The 20,325-nt window shown below is 46.8% G+C and overlaps 1 protein-coding gene across 2 annotated transcripts; it reads right to left on the bottom strand.

Moving 5' to 3' along the window:
- Positions 1–871: 871 nt before the first annotated feature.
- LOC307241332 (uncharacterized protein) lies at positions 872–18,678 on the bottom strand. Of its 2 annotated transcripts, XM_080015369.1 has the most exons (5): positions 18,653–18,678; positions 9,275–9,431; positions 8,783–9,187; positions 4,027–4,407; positions 872–2,241 (listed from the first exon to the last, which is right to left on the bottom strand). In XM_080015369.1, exons 1-5 carry the CDS (start codon positions 18,662–18,664, stop codon positions 1,763–1,765), a joined length of 1,434 nt encoding a protein of 477 aa, XP_079871495.1. In that variant the 5' UTR covers positions 18,665–18,678; the 3' UTR covers positions 872–1,762. The 2 variants fall into 2 exon arrangements, with proteins under 2 accessions (XP_079871495.1, XP_079871496.1); XM_080015370.1 differs by lacking the exons at positions 872–2,241; positions 4,027–4,407 and adding an exon at positions 7,172–7,496.
- Between the last annotated feature and the right edge of the window lie 1,647 nt (positions 18,679–20,325).

The following is a 20,325-nucleotide window of genomic DNA, read 5'->3' as shown; positions in this document are numbered from 1 at the left end:
CTTGAACACCCAATATTGGATACTACCCGTTCGCTGTTTCTTGGGTTGACTATAACCTTTTCATACACCCTAACAGATGCTGAAGTTTCCAACCTTGTCACACCCTGGACATAGACATGCAAACCAAAATTCCCATAGGAAAACTGACAATTTAAGGCAGAGGAATTTAAGTTGTAGAGTTTAATAATGAATTGTATGTTATGTACCGTTTTGAGGACTTTTGCTTTTAGCCCTGTATGTACTTTGGTACAATATTTGGCCTATTGACGGCCTGTATGTGTGTGTATGTGTGTTTGTGTGTGTGTGTGTGTGTGTAAGATGTCCACCGGTGAGTGTACATGACTTATACCCATTGGTTCTGGTGTAGAAGGTCGGTATTATGTCGTGGCGCCTTCAAGCAGCGGAAATGGCCCCGAAGACCCCGGAATTCGGCAGCCTTGTAGACACCATACGGCTGCAGGAAAGCTCGAGGGCCCTGCGGCCACAGAAGACCCCGTGGAGCAACCCCCATGCCCCGCCCCAAGGAGCATTACCCAGTCCCAGGGAGCACGACGAGATCCCGCACCGCAGGGGAGCACACACGCAACCAACCCCCAGGTGCAGGCACAAGACGCAGCCGCAGGCACAGAGCTCGGGCGACGGGTGCAGGGCACAGACCGCAGGCCTGGATCCTGGTGACAGGCAGGGCAAGCCGGGAGGACTCCCATGCCCACCCACGCCCCGAACAAGACAATGAGATTAATAATATATAACAGATCCTAGTATAAATAATAGACAATGAGACTAAGATATTAAATTTTATTTGATAAAGATCACACTAAAAATGCATTGTTTTACTCAAAGTCCCTAAAAATGAAAAATAGTGCTTGAAAAGTGCTTGAAAGTCCTTGAATTTAATTTTGTAGTGTCCGCTCTACCTCCCTCTGTCTCTCCTATAGGCCCGCTTCTTCCACATCCAGCAGGAGGACACCTATGGCGGGGCCGTCTCGCTCCCACCACCAGGAATATTTTAATAACAGATACAACGCAATAATATGCAAAAAGATTCCAGAATCAAAACAAGTCTCGATAAAAGAACGCCCTTTTCTAATCGTCATGTTAGAATATGAATATCGCCATACTGTTTTCAAATACCTTTTCTACTAACTTATTGTTAATATTCCATCACAATCGTCTTTCCTTCAGCTCCTCTCCTCGGAGCATCACCTGATCAAATTAAAGGGATATCATGTGAAGTATTGTAAGGTCAATAAAATCTACAGTGTAGGTGCATTGAAACAAGGTATTCATTGAACGTGTATATTTTTTATATACTCAAATTTTTTTTCTGTGCAAAAACGCAATTATGAATAGTTTGCTATGAATGCTGATTATTCAAATACTTACACTTTACTGTTCCTGTAGAGGTTGCCGTTTGTCACTAATTGTTCATGTTACTGATTGCACCTTGCAACTTATAACAACTTGCCAAAAGTAACAAATTTGACATTTGTTATGTAATAACATTTATTCAATTTGTAATCAACATCTTGAGCGCAAAATATAACATAACATGCGTTGTGAGATATTTAAAAAGCGATTATATAATTTGGTGGTTACAACGTATTGTTACCACAAAGTAAAAAAGTTATTCAGTCCTAAAGTTTGACATTTAATATACATGAAAACAGCTTTTTGAGTATTTTTTTGATTACACATTCATTGTAAAAAGTTGTAATAACCACCGCATTATCTAGTAGGGAGTTACAAAATGCAAAGTTAGTTAGGTGGGTGTTTGGTTGGTCTCTCTTTTGTGCGTACGCTGATGTTTCTTGAGATTACCACTGTCATTAAAGCTCTTCCCACAATGTTCACAGTGGTAAAGTTTCTCTCCTGTGTGTGTACGCTGATGTTGTTTGAGATTTCCTAATTTACTGAATCTCTTCCCGCACTGGTCACAGGGGTAAGGTTTCTCTCCTGTGTGTGTGCGGTGATGTTCTTTGAGATTTCCCAAGTAACTGAATCTCTTCCCGCACTGTTTACATGGGTAAGGTTTCTCTCCTGTGTGTATAAGCTGATGTTGTTTAAGATTTCCTAATTGACTGAATCGCTTCCCGCACTGTTCACAGGGGTACGGTTTCTCTCCTGTGTGACTACGCTGATGTACTTTTACTTCTGTCTTTGTCGTAAAGCTCTTTCCACATTGTTCACAGTCATATAGTTTCTTTCCTCTGTTTGTACGATGGCATTTTCTGTGATAACCTAAGAGAGGAGAGGAAAAGAAAGACATGAGTATTGAGGAAAGGCTGATGACTGAAAAACAGTGATAAATGAAATAATATCCACTTGGCATTATTCCACTATCCCACTTATGGATTTGAAATGATTTCATAACTAGTATACATCAGCGCTTGGCACTGGAGAGAAGAGCAATGAAAGGCAGCAGGAGTAAGACACAATACATGTGCCTGAATTGGAGGGAGGGCGGAGAAAAGCTGAGAATGCAAGGAGTGGATGAGTTAGAGTACTTGGGGTCGACCATCCAAAGCAGCGGAGAGTGCGGGAGAGAGGTGGAGAAGAGAGTACAGGCAGGGTGGAGTGGGTGGAGAAGAGAGTACAGGCAGGGTGGAGTGGGTGGAGAGAGTATAGGCAGGGTGGAGTGGGCGGAGTGATGTGTGACAGAAGGGTTCCAGCCAGAATGAAGAGGAAGGTGTACAGGACGGTAGTGAGAGCAGCCATGTTGTACGGTTTAGAGGCGGTGGCACCGACTAAAAGGCAGGTGGATGAGATGGAGGTGGCAGAGTTGAGGATGTGGAGGTTTTCAATGGGAGGGACAAGGATGGACAGGATTAAGAATGAGGACATTAGAGGGACAGCTCAGGTTGGACAGTTTGGTGGAACAGTGAGAGAGGCTGGATTGAGACACGTGTGGAGGAGACATGAGAGTTACATTGGGAGAAGGAGGCTGAGGGTGGAGCAGCCAGGCAAGAGGAAAAGAGGAAGCCAAAGAGAAGCTTGATGGAGGTGCTGAGGGAGGACATGCAGGCGGGTGGTGTCAGGGAGGAAGATGCACAGAACATAAGGTGTTGGAGGCAGATGATCCGCTGTGGTGACCCCTAACAGGAGCAGCACAAAGAGGAAGAACGAAGAAGAAGATACCTCTGTGCCTGGCAACTGCAAAGCTTCCACTGTTTAGCCTCCGCCAAGAAACATAGTCCATCATAATGTAGTTAACACTGCAACTACATAGCAAACTATTTGACCAACAAAAATATAATCTCACCTTTCGACGGTTAATAATGTGAAATTAGACGATATCTGACATTTACTTGAAGAGCTATAGTATATTGCCAATAGGGAAGACCACGCTGAAGGAAATATTTTTTACCACTGCTATTCCACTCCTGTTCCTGTACTCTGAATGCTGCAAGGAGATGGAAAACATAATTTAAGGATTTTTTTTTTTCAAACCACAACAACTGGGATATGGTCCCAGAATATGGGGATCATTGGGGTTGACAAATGTGCAGTTGCAGTTGTGTGGCACAGCAGTGAAGAAGGAAGTACAGTCTCTGCTGAACCCTGGAGCAGACGTTTTCCAGTTGTCCAAAGCAACATACTACTTATTCTTACACCGCTTGAGGTAGCCATGCAAGGCTCGGTTAGGGGTTAAGTGTCTTGCTTGAGGACACTACAGCATGCTAGCAGGGGGAACCGGCGATAGAACCAGCAACCTTCTGATTACTAGACGACCCACTCTACCTACTGAGCCACTGCCCCAGTTGGTCATCCAAGTGAATGCCCAGGTATCTGTCAGAGCTCACCTGTCCTATCCACGAGTAAAACTTTCTATACCAGAAGGCTTTCATAAGCACTCAATGATTTTAACAAACTATAAATGTCAATAAAGTTTAATTAGTATTTTGAATATCTGTAGTGTTTGTATAATTTTGCTTATTTTCATTAAATAGGGAATCAACAATTGATGAATTATCGTCTGACATTGATCCGGTCAACGGCTTGGTAGGATAAAAAATAAAAACTGACCTGACTGAGGTTGTCTGGTCTCCTTCCAATCTTCATCACTGTCCTCAGTGTCAGTTTGAGAAGAGTGTGAAGAGAAGAGCTGCTCAGCACCAGCTGGTTGTAAAGCAGCAGCTGGATCTGAGCTACTGGCTGCTTCTGACACTCCCCAGTCCTCTCCATCAGCTTGTGTTTCCATCTGTTGAGTTGAGGTGCTGGCTACAGCTTCTGCCTCTCTCTCCTCCTCAGTTTGGCGCTGATGAAGCTGGGACCACTGAGCGCACTCATCATCATGTTCAGTCTTCACGGGGAACTCCTCCTCTTCCTCTTTAATATGTGGGGGCCCTGGCTCCTCCTGGCCCTCCTCTTCACAGATCGAAAGCTGCCGGAGCTCCGTCGGCAACACTGAAATGCAGACACAAAGATGTGTGAACTCTCAAGATGGGTGCATTCTACTATATACACTTTGCATTTAGTTTCCTAATACTCAAATCTCGTCGAAGTTTACAATAAAACGCAATCTGTGATTTTAATAATAGATTACATTTCCCCGAGTTGTTAACAAACTACTTGCCACGCGGGGGAAAGTTGCCGCAGTTTTGAAACTTCCCTTAAAAGATGAAGGACAAAGGTGAGATGGAAGCTGCTGGAGCTGCAGTGGAGAGGACGTAAGACATTTGAGAGCTTCATGACGACGCCAAAGAATCACCTGAACACTTCTCCGATGAGTGAGTCTCTTCCAGAGACACCAGTAACCAGCCCTCTGAAGGAACAAACCTGAATCAATCCACCTGACGCCACAACCAACGCTTCATTGCTCACTGCTATTAACAAAAGAAGTGAAAATCAAATGAATAATTTCACCTTGTCAGCCTTTATGAAACGTAGAAGAAGAAACAGTCTTTATTTGTCACGCAACACACCACAACACATGCTTGCACACACACATGCTTTGATGGTGGCCGGTGAAATGGATCCTCTGTATTTGACACATCCTGGCTTGTCCTTCCTCCGGGGCCACAGCCAGGAGCAGTGGGCAGCGTATGTGGATGCGCCCGGGGACCAGGTGATAAGTGTCCATCGCTGGTCACACCATGATGGGTGCATGTCCTTACTGATGTGAGGTGGAGGAAACCCCATGTGAGCACGGGGAGAACATGCAAACTCCACACACAAAGGCTCCCATTAGGGAGATAACCCACCGGAGCATGGTGCCAACAGCGCCCCAGGTGGGAATCGAACCCAGGACCTTCTTACTGTGAGGCAGCAGTGCAATGCACTGCGCCACCGTGGCACCGTGGCACCGTGGCATGTAGATATTCTACTAACCACGTTCGCCTGATCCCAGATCTATTAGACTATTCCAAACTAATAAACAATGAGGCAATTATTCTTTCTTGGTTTTTACAAGCTTCTGACACATTTGAACACCCCTTAAACATGAATCTCTGATTCACTTTGGAATTGGTGATGAATTCAGAAGCATTGCTCATACCATCTATAAAAATAGTATTAACAGTTGAGTCTCTTTAGTTACAGGTACTTCCCCTTGATTTGATATCCAGAGAGGCAGATGTTTGGGTCACAAAAGGTATTTTCTTCTCAAGTATTATTTCCTTTCAAAGTTGCTATGTTGTGCAAGCCAATGACTGGCGAAATCAGAGCCGGACCGCCGTATATACGCTTACTTTGCAAGTTGCGTAGGGCCCCACAAACGACACAAGGTCATCATCTCCCCTTCGCGTCAAAGCGGGTCTCAATGTTCACGCCTTTGATGAGAGAATGAGGCGGAACTATCCTTCCGGTCATGAAAAGAGAGGAAAAAACCCTTGAGAGTGAATTGCGGGATCAGCAATCAGGTAAACTTGTGTTATCCTCTCCCAGTTTGATGTCGGAAAATAACATTGAAGTTAAGTTGATGTGTGTAGCGAAATGAGGACCTACAATTAATAGACAAAAATGACGATTCGGATGGTATCACGGTTTGAGTCATGGGTCATTTTTCGGATCAGCAAAAGGAAAAAAAAAAAAGGAGATGAATATAACTTTGTTTTCCCATTTATTCTGTAAAACAGTTAAAGTAAGCAACAGCCCTTGGGCTAAAATGAAAACAACACTCAAGAAGTCCAATGTTTAAATAAAATCTTAAAATATGCAAAATATTAAATACTCAGTTGTTAAATTAAAGTGCAATATGATGCAGGCATGATATCAAATGTTTAACTTTAAGATTTATCTCATGATTTAATGTGACTGGACTCAAAGTGACTTGCTGAAAAACAAGTGTTTTCTTTACAAATCAAGACTCCACGGGGTTAGTGCTGGAAACATGTTTGAACGGTGTGTTGAGAGGCAGACTTCTCTACACCAGCGACTGTACCTCGCTTTATTCTCAACCATTTTCATGGACTTTGGTTTGTTATAAACGTGAAAAATTTAACACGATACTGGAATTTAACTCAGTTACTAGAGATGGATATTATATTCTGTTGAATTGGAGGACACGATTTTTTTTTAACGCACAATCTGCACTCCAGCTGAGCTCTGGCAGCTCGGGCTTCGGTTCGCCTCGCCACGCCCTCTCCAAAGCTCCACTTCAGCAATACACTTCACAGTTCAGTTTCAGATCAGCGTTACATTAGAGATCCCATTTATGTTGGATTATTACCCACAAAATAACGGGGAGAATCGCAAACCTGATTGTGATTTGGAAGTTGGAAATCGAACGCCCGTTTCGATCGGTTTTTGATTTGGAATCTGAATCCTGACACCCCTCTGAACCAATCAATGTGCTTCAGAGTAAAACACGGCACGCATCCGTCTTTTCTATCTTTCTTTTCACTGCAATGCTGCATCCAGATTCAGGGAATTATTACTTTAAAAACTAACAATGGCAGTAAAACTGTACTTAACTATGGGGGTTAAATTTTGCAATCGATCCGCGGTTCCCGTGCGAGCTGAACCGTGGGGGAGATCCGTACGGATCACAGATCAACTACTTTCCGTTGCACCACTAGTTGCGCACCACCAGGTTTGTAATAAAAATTGGAAATTTCAACGTCAGTTCATAGCCGCTCGCATGGGTGGCGATAGAGGTCCGTGTTTTTCAGGGTAGCATGTTATACGGTCAGAAATTCTTACACGGAATATCAGATAAATACCCAACTCCTTTTTAATCCAACAATGAATGTTTATTTATAATAAAAGACGTACACAACAAACACAGACAAGGGAAGTAAAGAGGTCTTCTGGTGAGGGGGAAGTATAAACTTTAGATAGAAATGGAGGGATTGCATTTGAATGCGTAAAAGGGAGCAGCTAACTCACTCAAGGCTGAATAATAAAAATAAAGAAATCGCCATGCCCAAACCAACACCAATCCATGGTGTTCGGCTGGGATCCTCCAGGGCTTGGCTGGATTGTAGGTTGGTGGGTGGAGTCAGTAGGTTTGAAGGGTTTTTCAGCAAGGCTTGACGGGAGGTCCGATGTGCGTACTGCTCCGCACCAATTGAGGTAGGAGACGGGAGGTTTAAAGGTATAATAGTCTCTGAGGATCTCTAGGCAGAATCTTGGCATGTACAACACGGTTTCAAAAAGGCTGTGGTGGCAACACGCCAAGGAAAGCAAAGTTCCTAGGTAAACAAGGACGGTCATGAGAGACCCTGAGTCTCGATAAAGAACGTCCCAATGTTTTGATTTCTCTCTAGGGGGCGGAACTCTTAGACGGTCAAAGAGGTTTCCCCATTGGTCCCTTGTAGAGGGAAGGCTTTTGAGGTCGATGCGCTCAAACTCCCTATTCTATTCAGAATTTTGCAATCCGTCTCGTTCAATCATTTGATACAGGTTTTACATTTGTGTTTGTTAAATAAATCTTGATATAAGAGAAGGGAAAGTCAATATCATGTTACAAAGCGCCCACAGCATTCATTACATATTGCTGCAATTTGGCGGACCGCATAGGAGTTTAATAGCTTGGAGATTACTCTTACCAGAGTGAAGATAATATGCGGGGGTGACCTGCAGAGTGCTACTAAAATAAAAACGGGTGATGCATGAAATATTCACGGGTTTGGGGCATTAAACATCAGTCAGGTCCCATCCGGACACTATGGGGAGTCCACGCTCAACAAATGGAAGAGCAGCTTAATCACATTTAGTCATCACATTTCTAATTTTGTAATTTTGGTTGCCGGTATTCGAGAATAGTATCGTTCCTCACAGAATCACCTAGGGAAAAATGTTATGTGATTATACATTTATTACGACTGTTAAGCTGCTGTTAGAGCTACAGAATGCAAATGTCTTACTTGTAGCATCTGCTACACTCAATGACCCAGGCCATTTGGCAGTTACCTGCCGATCAACCCAGCGGGTGTCTGGCTATGGTGTGTGGGAGCAAAACGAGGCGCTGAATACGTCTGCTCCAATCTACTTTCGGCCCCATCTGGTATTTGTATTAATCTCTGTCTCCTGTGTCTTGATTCTCAAAGACATCCCGGGGACTCAGATGAAAGGGAGCGCGTCCTCTTTGATCCTTGGTGGCCTCTCTTTACACGTGCTAGCTTACAGTGCTCTAGTCCGTCTTGTAAACAAGCTGGGCAGTACATCCAATTACAATCAAATTCAGTGGTCTTAAACTGCTGGGGTCAATATGACCCCAATCACAAAAGGAGGGTAAAGTGATGAACACAGCATTCCACTGAAGTCAGAAGGAACGAACAGTTAAGTCGGAACTGACCCAGTAGAAAAGCTTGGTGGGAGAAGAAAAATAAACATTTACCTGATGGAGGCTCTGTGGTCTCCTTCCAACCTCCATCCCTGTCTTCAGTCTCAGGTTCATAACAGTGTGAAGAGAGGAGCTGCTCATCACCACCTGGTTCTAAAACAGCAGCTGGATCTTCTGGATCCACTTCTACTTCTATTTCCACTACTTGTGTTTCCATCTGTTGAGTTGAGGTGCTGGCTACAGCTTCTACCTCTCTCTCCTCCTCAGTTTGGCGCTGATGAAGCTGGGACCACTGAGCGCACTCTTCATCATGTTCAGTCTTCACGGGGAACTCCTCCTCTTCCTCTTTAATGTGCGGGGGCCCCGGCTCCTCCTGGCCCAGACCGGGGCCCCGCTCCTGCTGCTCAGGGGGAAGCTCCTCTTTACAGACAGAGAGCTGCTGGAGCTCTGGAGGCAACGCTGACAAACAAACACAGGGAGGAAAACTCAAGTCACCGACACTTTTAGTGTAAAAATGCTTCTTATGTTGCTTTGAAGGTGCTTTACCTTGCTGAATGCCCATTGGCTGGATGTGTGATTGATTCCCGTGTTGCTGTTCTCCTATTGGATGTGTGTAGATGATGGGCGTGGTCAGGGTTTGTCCCTGCAGCTGTGAGATGAGCGGCGCTGCAGAGTGTATGATCACGATGTAGGGGAGCACCATCTGGAAGTACACAGTACACACAGACACAAACACACACAGACACACTTTAATAACTAATTAATAACATAGATTCAAGAGGTTTATTAGTCACATACATATACATACTTTGATACATATACGTATGCAGTGAAATGTCAATGCAACACACCCGGTGATTACGCACAATATGTTCTAGACTGAACACAATGGCTACCTAAACATTTTTAATTGACTAACTCCTAATTCCTAAAACGTAATGCAGTAAGTCAAATACTATAGAATAAAATAAAATATTCAATAAAAACCAATTCAATAAAAACTCAAAGGTAATGCAGAGTGGGGGTACAAAATAGGAATAAACGTATGTATCTGGGATAGGCTATTATGTATATACAGATATGTGCATTAAAGTGGCATGTGAATAAAGGGAGGTAGTCTGTGTGAGATATACAGTACATTATACAACAGTACTACACAGCAATACGGTAACACCCAACAGAGCAGCAATACAGCTCAGTATGCAGTGACCCAGAACAGTGACACAGTATGCTACATACAGTACAGTAAGGTAATGGAGCCTGTGTGTGTGACTCAGTGAGGACCTCTGGTGAGGTCAGCGTTGACAGTTCTTATGACTTGAGGAAGAAACTCCGTCTCAGTCTCTCCGTCCTCGTTGTGTGACTGTGGAGGCGCTTGCCTGACCGCAGCAGCTGGAACAGTCCGTTGTTGGGGTGGTGAGGATCCTTCATGATCCTGCAGCTCTGCTATTACACCTCCTGGTGTATAAGTCCTGCAAGGAGGGGAGTGTAGTTCCAGTGGTATGTTTGGCTGAACGCAGCATGAGTGTCTGTTTGTTAAGTCCATGTTAAGTCCTCTGTGATTTGGACCTCCAGGTACTTGAAGCTGCTCACCCTATCGACAGAAGTCCCATTAATCACCAAGGGAGCGTGCGTCCTCGATTGTGATCCCTTCCTAAAGTCCATAATCAGCTCCTTAGTTTTGCTGACGTTCAAGTGGAGGCTGTTGCCCTGGCACCAGAGTGACAGGTCAGCCACCTCCTCGCGGTAGGCCCTCTCATCGCCGTCGGTGATCAGGTCCACGACAACGGTGTCATCAGCAAACTTGATGATGGTGTTGGAGCTGGACCTGGCCACACAGTCATGTGTGTACAGGGAGCACAGTAGGGGGCTGAGGACGCAGCCCTGTAGGGATCCTGTATTCAGGGTGAGGGAGCTGGACATTTGCCTCCCCACCCTAACCACCTAGGGCCTGGCTGTGAGGAAGTCCAGGATCCAGGCACACAGAGTATTCAGTCAGAGCTCCTGCAGCTTGACAGCCAGTCTGGAGGGACTATGGTGTTGAAAGCTGAACTATAATCAATGAACAGCATCTCACATAGGCCCCTTTCCGGCCATCCAGGTGCGTGAGCGTGGTGTGCAGTACCTGGGAGACCGCTTCATCCGTGGATCTGTTCTGCTGGTACGTAAACTGCAGCAGGTCCAAGGAGCGAGGCGCAGATATAATCCTTAATCAGCCTCTTGAAACACTTCATGACCAGCGAGGTGAGGGCCACCGGACGGTAGTCATTCAGGCAGGCAGGAGAGGCGATCTTCGGGACAGGAACGATGGTGGACCTCTTGAAGCAGGAGGGGACCGCTGATGGAAATATCCGAACTCCGCTAACGTAGCTACAAAGCTCACAGCCACTTCTGTAAGCTCGCTGACATCTCTTGCACTTGATTGGAACATGTCCCAGTCGACGTCAGTCAGAGCACCCTGAAGCGCAGCCTCTGATTGGTCCGTCCACCGCTTCACTTCCCTTGTCACCACCAATTCTCGCGTGATCAGAGGCCTGTAAACAGGAGTATCCGTTCTTGTAAGGTTTGTAACAATGGGCCAAAGTTCTGTCTCTCCTGGTGGCACACGTGATGTGTTAATGGAAATTAGACAGAACTTTTAAGGTTTTCCTCGTTAAAGTCCCCAGTCACCACCACAGCCGCGTCGGGATGTTTGTTCTGAAGTCCGCACAACACATCGTACACGTCCGACAGTGCTGTGTCAGTCTCCGTTTGCGGTGAAATATAAACGGCTGTGATGATGACCGTGCTGAATTCCTGGGGAGATAAAATGGACGGCATGAGATGGTCAGCTGTTCCAGGTTCGGCGAGCAGGCACGGGAGAGAGGCTTGATGTTGTTGCTGGGGCACCAGCGGTTGTTTACCATGAGGCAGACGCATCCACCCTTGGATTTCCCCAACTCCCCCAATCTGTCGGCGCGGAACACGGAGAAGGACTCGGCTGGACGTATGCCGGGGTCCGGCACCAGCGGGTTCGGCCATGTTTCTGTCAGGCAGAAGACGCACCAGTTTCTCGTATCCTGTTGGAATGTAATTCTCGATCGAAGCTCATCCTTCTTGTTCTCCAGAGACTCAACGTTGGCAAGAACGATGCTTGGCAGAGGTGGACGGTAAGGTTGCGTTCTGACCCGAATGCCGCCTCATTTACCACGGGGCTTTTCTCCGCTCGTGGAAAGGCGGCTTCGTTTTTGTTGTTGAGAGTGTTGCCGCGTAAAATCTCTCCTGGCCACTCTATTTCCACGGTTAAAAAGTCCCAAACTTTTCCTTTCAGGGAAGTTTTTATATCCAGGAGAGCATAGCGGCCGTAAGCGATAACTGCTGGACATTATGATAAAAAACATAAAAGAAATACTAAAATGTGCGAAGTTGACCGCAAGGGACGGCGCCACTATCGTCTATAGCAAGATATGTTCGTTTATTTCATGTGTCCTTGAGAATGATCAGTTAATAACATTTTTGATTGTTGAGTGGTGTAGACAAAGTCTGTTTAGATGTCATTGCCTCTTATAGATTCGCATTTGGTTCTTAGCTACAGGGTCTGTCTGAGAATCACTCTAGGTGTTCTAGAGATCTGCTCTGGTTCGATCCCCGGCTCCTCCTGGTAGCATGCTAAAGTGTCTTAGAGCAAGACACTCAACCCCTAAAGGTCGAGATGTGGTTCTGTGTAAACTACGGCGGTATTTCCTCTACAGTGTCTGCAGTATGCCATCATAACACTAGGTGGCAGTGTTCTGGTGGTCCAAGGAAAGACAACCAGTGAACTGGCGACAGGGTCATGGGAGACCATTAGGGATGGTAATAATTAATAACCGTTCAGCAACAAATATTTTTGACCAATTAATACCACCAGTTAAACAGTTTTAAAATTATGAAAAAAATAGAAAAAGTTTGTTGCATGGTAAAAGAAAAATAGGCTATATAATCTATTTCTTGAAAACAGCTCATGGCAGCGACACGTGCAACTAGGGCTGTGACAATTACTGCATTAATGCTGTCATGCCACCTCACCGCAGGGTTGAGCTCATTACTGTCATCACCGCAAATAATAAAATAAATTTGCATGCACTCAGCTCGGTGGATGGACGCTCGGGGGTTGCAGCCGGGTGGGGCATATGGCCGGTTGCGGTATGGTGGGCCTTGCCTTTGAGCGGGGCGTTGGTGGGTGTGGCGGGCGGGGTGTCCGTCTGTCAGCACGGGACTTGGCTCCGGGCCTGTGATCCGTGCCTGGTATTTGCAGCCCGGGCTCTGTGCCTTGTGCTTGCACATGGGGGTGGGTTGTATGCGTGCGCCTCATGGGTGCAGGATCTTCTCGCGCTCTCTGGGACTGGTTTATGGTTCGCGGGGCCGGGTGTGGCTGTTGCTCTGTGGGCTCCCAACTTCTCTGGGGGCTGGGGGTCTTCTGTGGCTGCAGGGCAGGGCTTTCCTGTGGATGTGGGGCGTCTGTACGGCCACAGGACCTTTCCCGCTGCTTGATGGCGCTACAATATAATTCCAGACGTTATACACCAGAACCAATTGGGACAACTCCCGCGCACTCACCAGTAGGGGCGGGCGGAAACGGACGGACACGTACGGAAACACACACATTGAGTTACTGCAGCTAAATGACTCCATCAGTTATTCACACCGTAGCGAATCATAACGAGTCTAATCACATCATATGCAAGCTACTACGGCTAAATATATACAGTGTACAAATACATGTTGGTAGGATATACCCCTTGAAATGCATCATCCCGTAAAGTTACCAAACATGTGTACCTACTAGAGATAAAGATTGCAATTGTCTTGGCCGATTCAGATAAGTCTGACATGCTGATTCCGATTTAAGCCAATTCATTCAATTGTATGTTCATAATAAAACGTTGACTGTTAAATACTTTTAACATTGTTGTCTGATCTTTTTGAGTTTATATCCATGACCAGAGAAATAAAGTTTCCTTATCTTTTGGTCTCGTTGGGTATATCTGCTGTAAGTAAATGACAAATACAGGATGTGATCACGCTCACGTGACAGGACAGCTGCAATTTTCAGTTCCCACAACACGGGTTCTCCTCACTTAACGACCTTCCTGTTTAACGGCTGTTCAGACTTACGACCAGTTCTCTGACCAGTCTGTACTGTACGCGGCGTCTCAGCGCCAGGCATCTCACCGCGCATCACCCTTTATATACGCGACGTACACTGTATACATCTCATCTCATCACCGTTCTCAGTCGCGTTCCTGCAGTCTGTCAGTACTCACTACACTAGCGTTCACAATGGCGACGCCCCCTTACTGTGAAATAACAGGGGTCCTCGCTTATCCACCAATTCACTTAACGACGTAGTCCTAGGAATCTAACTGGGTCGTTAAGTTTATTATTGTTCATTATTGACTATGGGATAATAAAAGGGTTATAAACCCTGATAAGGGTTTATAAATAAAAATAAATAAATAAAGGAACATGGAATACAGTATAACTAACATGGAAATGTCCAGTTCAAATTCAAGTCTTTCACTTTTAAGTGCAAATGTACCTTTCTATTATATTTATATGGTTGTTGCATTCCAAAATAAATCCCAATCGACTCTTCTCAACTTTCGTCCACTGGAGGCCCCCCGTCGCTCAACGTGGATTAAACCAACTCAATCAACTGGAACGACTGGTTTTACTGGGTGACTCGTCAAGAACAGTCCCAAAAAAAGAGTATAACTTTTCATCGGGAAGGGAGCGTGTGCACTGTGAACAACCAGAGCAGAAGCTCCGCTGTAGCCACAGCGATAGACACAGTCTGCAAAATGTTGGAATGTTGGTCAGGCGATAAATAAATAATTTATCCGATCTTCTCTGCTTATCTTGAAGCACCTCCAAATAGCTGACATTTTCTTTCTTTCGTTCTCCTTTTTGAGCATCAACTACACATTACATTGGTATTGGGTTTAAATATCGGAGCATTTTTACGAGTATGAGTACATGACTGTATCGGGTGTGTAAATTTGGCCGCAAAGAATCAGATATATCTGACACTGATCGGCCAGTGAAAAACAACCAACCCAAGTCACCCGCCAAATAAAATTGATAAAATCAAAAACTACATAAATATGGCAAGTAGGTCTAAATAAATAATGAAGTTTGTGGTGTTCCTCCGGTCCTTTGGGTCGGAACTTAAATATGCAAAAACGCCAACTATGGATGTATGTGTCCCTGCTGTCAACGATACATCATCTTTCTGAAACTTTTGGATGCTGAGACTCTCGCTCCGCTCCGTGTTTACAAGCGCAACCTTATTTCTATATTGACAAATGTGATTGGTTAGAGGTGAAAGGTCACTGTGGTGTGGGGATGGTGTGGTTTGAGCAACCACACCAGTCCTGGGGTCTAGGTAACTGGGGCCCAGGATCAGTGTGGCTGTACACCTGTTGCTCGTTGATTGGTCTAAGGACACACACACACACACACACACACACACACACACACTCTTACTTTTTTAACTTTTTGCCAGGGGCCTTGTTCCACTTTGCCCAGTCTCTACAATAAACTGGTGTTTTCTACCCCGTAGTCTGCGTCTCCGTGCCCGATGTGCCTGAAAACACCACTCGGGTGGCGTGTGGCAGGTGAAACTGGCACACCGACGCCTCAACTGGGACCCCTCCCGTGCGGGTGAAGGGACACAGAAGGGCCGTCCGAAGATGCCCTGGGGCCACGAGAGGGCTGACGGGCCCCCCCCCCAGCACCAATCCTCTCCTGACTGGCAGCAGCGGCACCGAGCAGGTCCGGCGAAGGACCGGGGGGAAGCAGCCACAGCAACCCCCACGGGTAGCCGCCCGCAGCTAGCTGCTCCGCCCAGCAGTCACCGCTGGGGCCTTCGAGCAGCCCGGCGGCCAGGTCACATCTCTAAGCAGTCTCCCCAACAGCCAAGGCTGGCTGCTTTTCCACAAGCCAGCAAGGCAGCCCACAGCCCCGCTCCTGGAAGGGAGGAGGGGAGTCCGCGTCGCCGTCCTGGGGGAGGGTCACCAGTGGACCGTGCTGTTCTGGGGAACCGGTTCTGTTTTGTTGGACTTTTTGTTGGTTTGAGGTACGGGAACCCTGTTTCAGAGTCCAGTGTTTATTTGTTTGAGGTACAGGAACGCTGTGTCAGAGTCTGCCCTTTTTAGGTATAAGAAAATGAAAACATATGGCAATAATTACTGTTATTGTTTTTTCGCCCAGCAACAATTGAAATTTGTGCTAAGAGGCAATTATTTTCCACTGGACATTATGACTGGAGAGATTTAAATTAGGCCCGGGCAGATTTACGATGAAATCTTGTATCGGCGATCAACTCCATCGATCGCGATTGACATTGATGACAATTTTATTTATTTTTTTTAAATCAACCAGGAAACATCCGTTGAAAGGGTGGAGGGGTTAGGTTTACCGGGTTCTGAAAGTGGAGCATAGAGGGGGAGAGGGAGAGAAAGGGGGCGGAGGCTCTCCCTCTCTCCGCTCAGAACTGTCCAGTAACCACTGGTGATCGGGTCTCAATTCTTCTCTATAGTCCCGTACAGAGACTTTGAGGGGGAGGTGCTCTAAAAAGAAGGGAAAGGTACATGGATTCCCGACTCTGGTTCGAGCGCATTTTGCGCACCCGCCTCCCCTCCGGCGGTGCAGACGAGCGCCAGCGATCGGTGCACTGCAACAGTGTGTTTTCAATTTTGGATGTAGGTTATTTCATTTGACGCCCCCCTATGGAGGGAACCGTGCGTCACGGGGACGCTTCCTCCGTGACTCTCTCCCCCATCAACCCCCTCTCCATGCGTTACGGGCAGAAAATAATCTAAACAGGTCGACGAGTCGCGCCCCGTCACCGTGCGGCTTTAGTTGTTTTTGCCATACGGTTTAAGTTTTCAATTTGGAGGAACGAGACTCAGCTCTGTGTTGCTTGGCGCGGTCAATTCACACGCACAAAAATACATTTATGATTCCCCTTATTAATAACCCCCCATTGAAATGTTATTGAGCTTATATCTGTTTGATTATTTTATTGCAATGCACAGTGGCTGACAAAAGAAAACAAACAAGGTGTTTTTGACGACCTTGCTGACATTTTTATTATTATCATTATATTACACATATATGTTTCCACACTTAGAAATACTGCTTACTGACTGACACTACAGTTTGTAGATAATTCAGTAGAATAAGGAATGCAACCACTGAAACCGAAATGATATATTCCATGAAACTTCAACTACTACTTCTACCACTGTACTTTTTCCTGACGTCAACGAACCCAGAAAGACGTGTCACCCCAGGTAAGGGCTGCGCAGCGTACGGAAATGAAGCTGGAACGATGACAAAACAAGTGTACAATGGAAACTTCTCAAAGGGCGAATGGACGATGAGGCGCAGACGCGGGATTTAAACAGAAACGTCAGGTCGACGGTCGCTTGAAACGGCATCGCGCCGAGGATTATCACAAACTGCGCGAAATAAGACTAAAATGTTCAAACGAAAAGGGGGGCGACTGCAACGACAAGTCGGACCACAACAGTCAACAACCATCCCACGTGAGGAATCGAACTCGTGGCCTCCGGGACTGGGGGTCACCCTCGCGACCGAAACACCAACCGGGGCGCTACCAACGTTCAAATAACAGCGAAACACCACGGCTTCGGCTTCCTTGTGCCTGAACTGAGGGCGGAACACGTTGCAGAAAAGAAAGAGAATCCCACGATCAAGCACCGTCCGCGGCGACCACAGCGACCAAACCCAGCGAGCGACACAGCGACGGGAGCGACAGGTGTCGTTTGTCGCTCATGGAGCTCGGCATTCCTCTCGTGTACAAAATACGTCAGAACGGTGGTTCGTAAGTATTTTAAGCAATGCAACAGTATCACTACAGCGGTACTACAGTACTACTACTGCTCGGAGCTAGCCGCTAAGTACCATTAGCCTCCCTGGTATTAGCCATACTACAGTATTACTACAGTATTACTACAAAGGTACTACCGCTCGGGGCTAACCGCTAACTAGCGTCAGCCTTCCTGGTATTAGCCATACTACAGTATTACTACAGTATTACAACAAAGGTACTACCGCTCGGGGCTAGCCGCCAACTAGCGTCAGCCTTCCTGGTATTAGCCATACTACAGTATTACTACAGTATTACAACAAAGGTACTACCGCTCGGGGCTAACTGCTAACTAGCGTCAGCCTTCCTGGTATTAGCCATACTACAGTATTACTACAGTATTACTACAGTATTACTACAAAGGTACTACCGCTCGGGGCTAGCCGCCAACTAGCGTCAGCCTCCCTGGTATTAGCCATACTACAGTATTACTACAGTATTACTACAGTATTACTACAAAGGTACTACCGCTCGGGGCTAGCCGCCAACTAGCGTCAGCCTCCCTGGTATTAGCCATACTACAGTATTACTACAGTATTACTACAAAGGTACTACCGCTCGGGGCTAACCGCCAACTAGCGTCAGCCTTCCTGGTATTAGCCATACTACAGTATTACTACAGTATTACTACAAAGGTACTACCGCTCGGGGCTAACCGCTAACTAGCGTCAGCCTCCCTGGTATTAGCCATACTACAGTATTACTACAGTATTACTACAAAGGTACTACCGCTCGGGGCTAACCGCCAACTAGCGTCAGCCTTCCTGGTATTAGCCATACTACAGTATTACTACAGTATTACTACAGTATTACTACAAAGGTACTACCGCTCGGGGCTAACCGCTAACTAGCATTAGCCTCCCTGGTATTAGCCATACTACAGTATTACTACAGTATTACTACAAAGGTACTACCGCTCGGGGCTAACCGCCAACTAGCGTCAGCCTTCCTGGTATTAGCCATACTACAGTATTACTACAGTATTACTACAAAGGTACTCTGCTCACCTGCTCGGACATGCTGCCTGCCCCCCCCCCCCCCCCTCAGTCCTCGTCGACGACGCGGACGCGGCGTCTCTTCTCGCTCCGTGACGTCACGGCTTGGCGACACCTCTTCGTTTTGATTTCCGGCAGAGTGGACGCCCCCTGCAGCTTGACGTCATGCGTGCTTTTGTGTGTGTGACTGGACGTGGACCCGGCCACACCTCGTCCTTCATATCAAACTTCTCTTTTACTGAGTTTCTTGTTGCAGCGGTGAAGGACGCCCGGCGTCACACCCTCACCTGGGTTAGGGTGAGCCCGGCGTCACGCCCTCACCTGGGTTAGGGTGAGCCCGGCGTCACGCCCTCACCTGGGTTAGGGTGAGCCCGGCGTCACGCCCTCACCTGGGTTAGGGTGAGCCCGGCGTCACGCCCTCACCTGGGTTAGGGTGAGCCCGGCGTCACGCCCTCACCTGGGTTAGGGTGAGCCCGGCGTCACGCCCTCACCTGGGTTAGGGTGAGCCCGGCGTCACGCCCTCACCTGGGTTAGGGTGAGCCCGGCGTCACACCCTCACCTGGGAAGCCTCTGGGGGATTGCGTTTTGAAGACGTGGCCTTTGGTTCTAGATCATCACAACTGCTCATTTTGTGACAAACACATTTTAAAACACAGAACGTCGACGGCATGAATTTTCCGGGGCCTTTTGGGGACGTCTGCATCGCGGCTTGTTCCCCAAACGACACAGATCCTCCGAATTACCAAGAGGGAAACAGGGTCTTTGGCATATCTAGGGTAGATGGGGACATGACTCAGTAGTGAACATACTTATTCTTGGAAAAGCGAATAAAAAAATGAATAAAAAAATTCGATTCGATTTTTGAAACGGTGAATAATTGTTTCCCGTCATAGATTCCTGGAAACAGGAGGAAGTGGAAGGAGGAAGGACAGGAGCCCTCGGACTCTCCTCATGACTTTATGACGTCATCTGCCTCCATCCCCTCGTTTGCTTCGTACGTGGTTGTTACGTAAGGTGTTGCGTATTGGCGCCGTGCCAGTTATGTTTGGGCAGAACTTTTCGCTCGTTTAAACAAGCACCACGGGAATGACAGGAACCATGTGATTGGTCGGTTTGGCGATCCGTGGTCCAATCAGAAGAGGCAATGCGGTAACTGTGTGTGGGCTCGAACCCGCCCGTGCGGAAACAAGCACTACATAACAATAACACCGTGAGACAGAACGTGGGGTGACTTGTATAAAGATAAACAATGACATATTATACATTCATATGTATAAAAATATGTATAATGCGTTAATATACAAATAATTACTGAGTTGCAAATAGTGGATTTAATGCGACAGCGGAACCACGTGCTCAGTGTAGTTTCCGGGGGAACGTTTTCAGCGACGCACCGGAAGTCGGGAAGCTCGTCAGCGCGGCTTGTCTACGTTTCTCCTCCGCCGCAGTTTGTCCGCCGTGGTAAGATGTGGAGGTTAGAAGCCCTGAGAGCAGGTATCCGCCGTCCTCTGGCCGCGGCCGTGGAGGAGATTTTAGGATTGTTTGAGAAAACCATCTCAGAATACGAGGAGAAAGTTTCTCGTTTACAAGAAGAAAACAACGGTCAACGCCAGTTACTGGACGCGGCGCAGAGTCCCCGAGTTGTGCTGCACAGAGCAGGTGTGGAAGCAGGCACACTTTGATTG

Source organism: Zeus faber (assembly GCF_960531495.2).
Source record: "Zeus faber genome assembly, chromosome: 1".
NCBI classification, from domain to species: Eukaryota; Metazoa; Chordata; class Actinopteri; order Zeiformes; family Zeidae; genus Zeus; species Zeus faber.
The sequence above is the reverse complement of the archived record's forward strand: the minus strand, read 5'-3'. Positions and strand labels throughout refer to the sequence as shown.

What these genes read in the sequence shown, in the direction of transcription:
- LOC307241332 (XM_080015369.1), bottom strand. An exon ending in GCCAATGGGCATTCAGCAAG is followed by an intron (nt 9,188 to 9,274) that starts GTAAAGCACCTT and finishes TTTGTTTGTCAG; the next exon opens with CGTTGCCTCCAGAGCTCCAG. An exon ending in GACCACAGAGCCTCCATCAG is followed by an intron (nt 4,408 to 8,782) that starts GTAAATGTTTAT and finishes TCTGCATTTCAG; the next exon opens with TGTTGCCGACGGAGCTCCGG.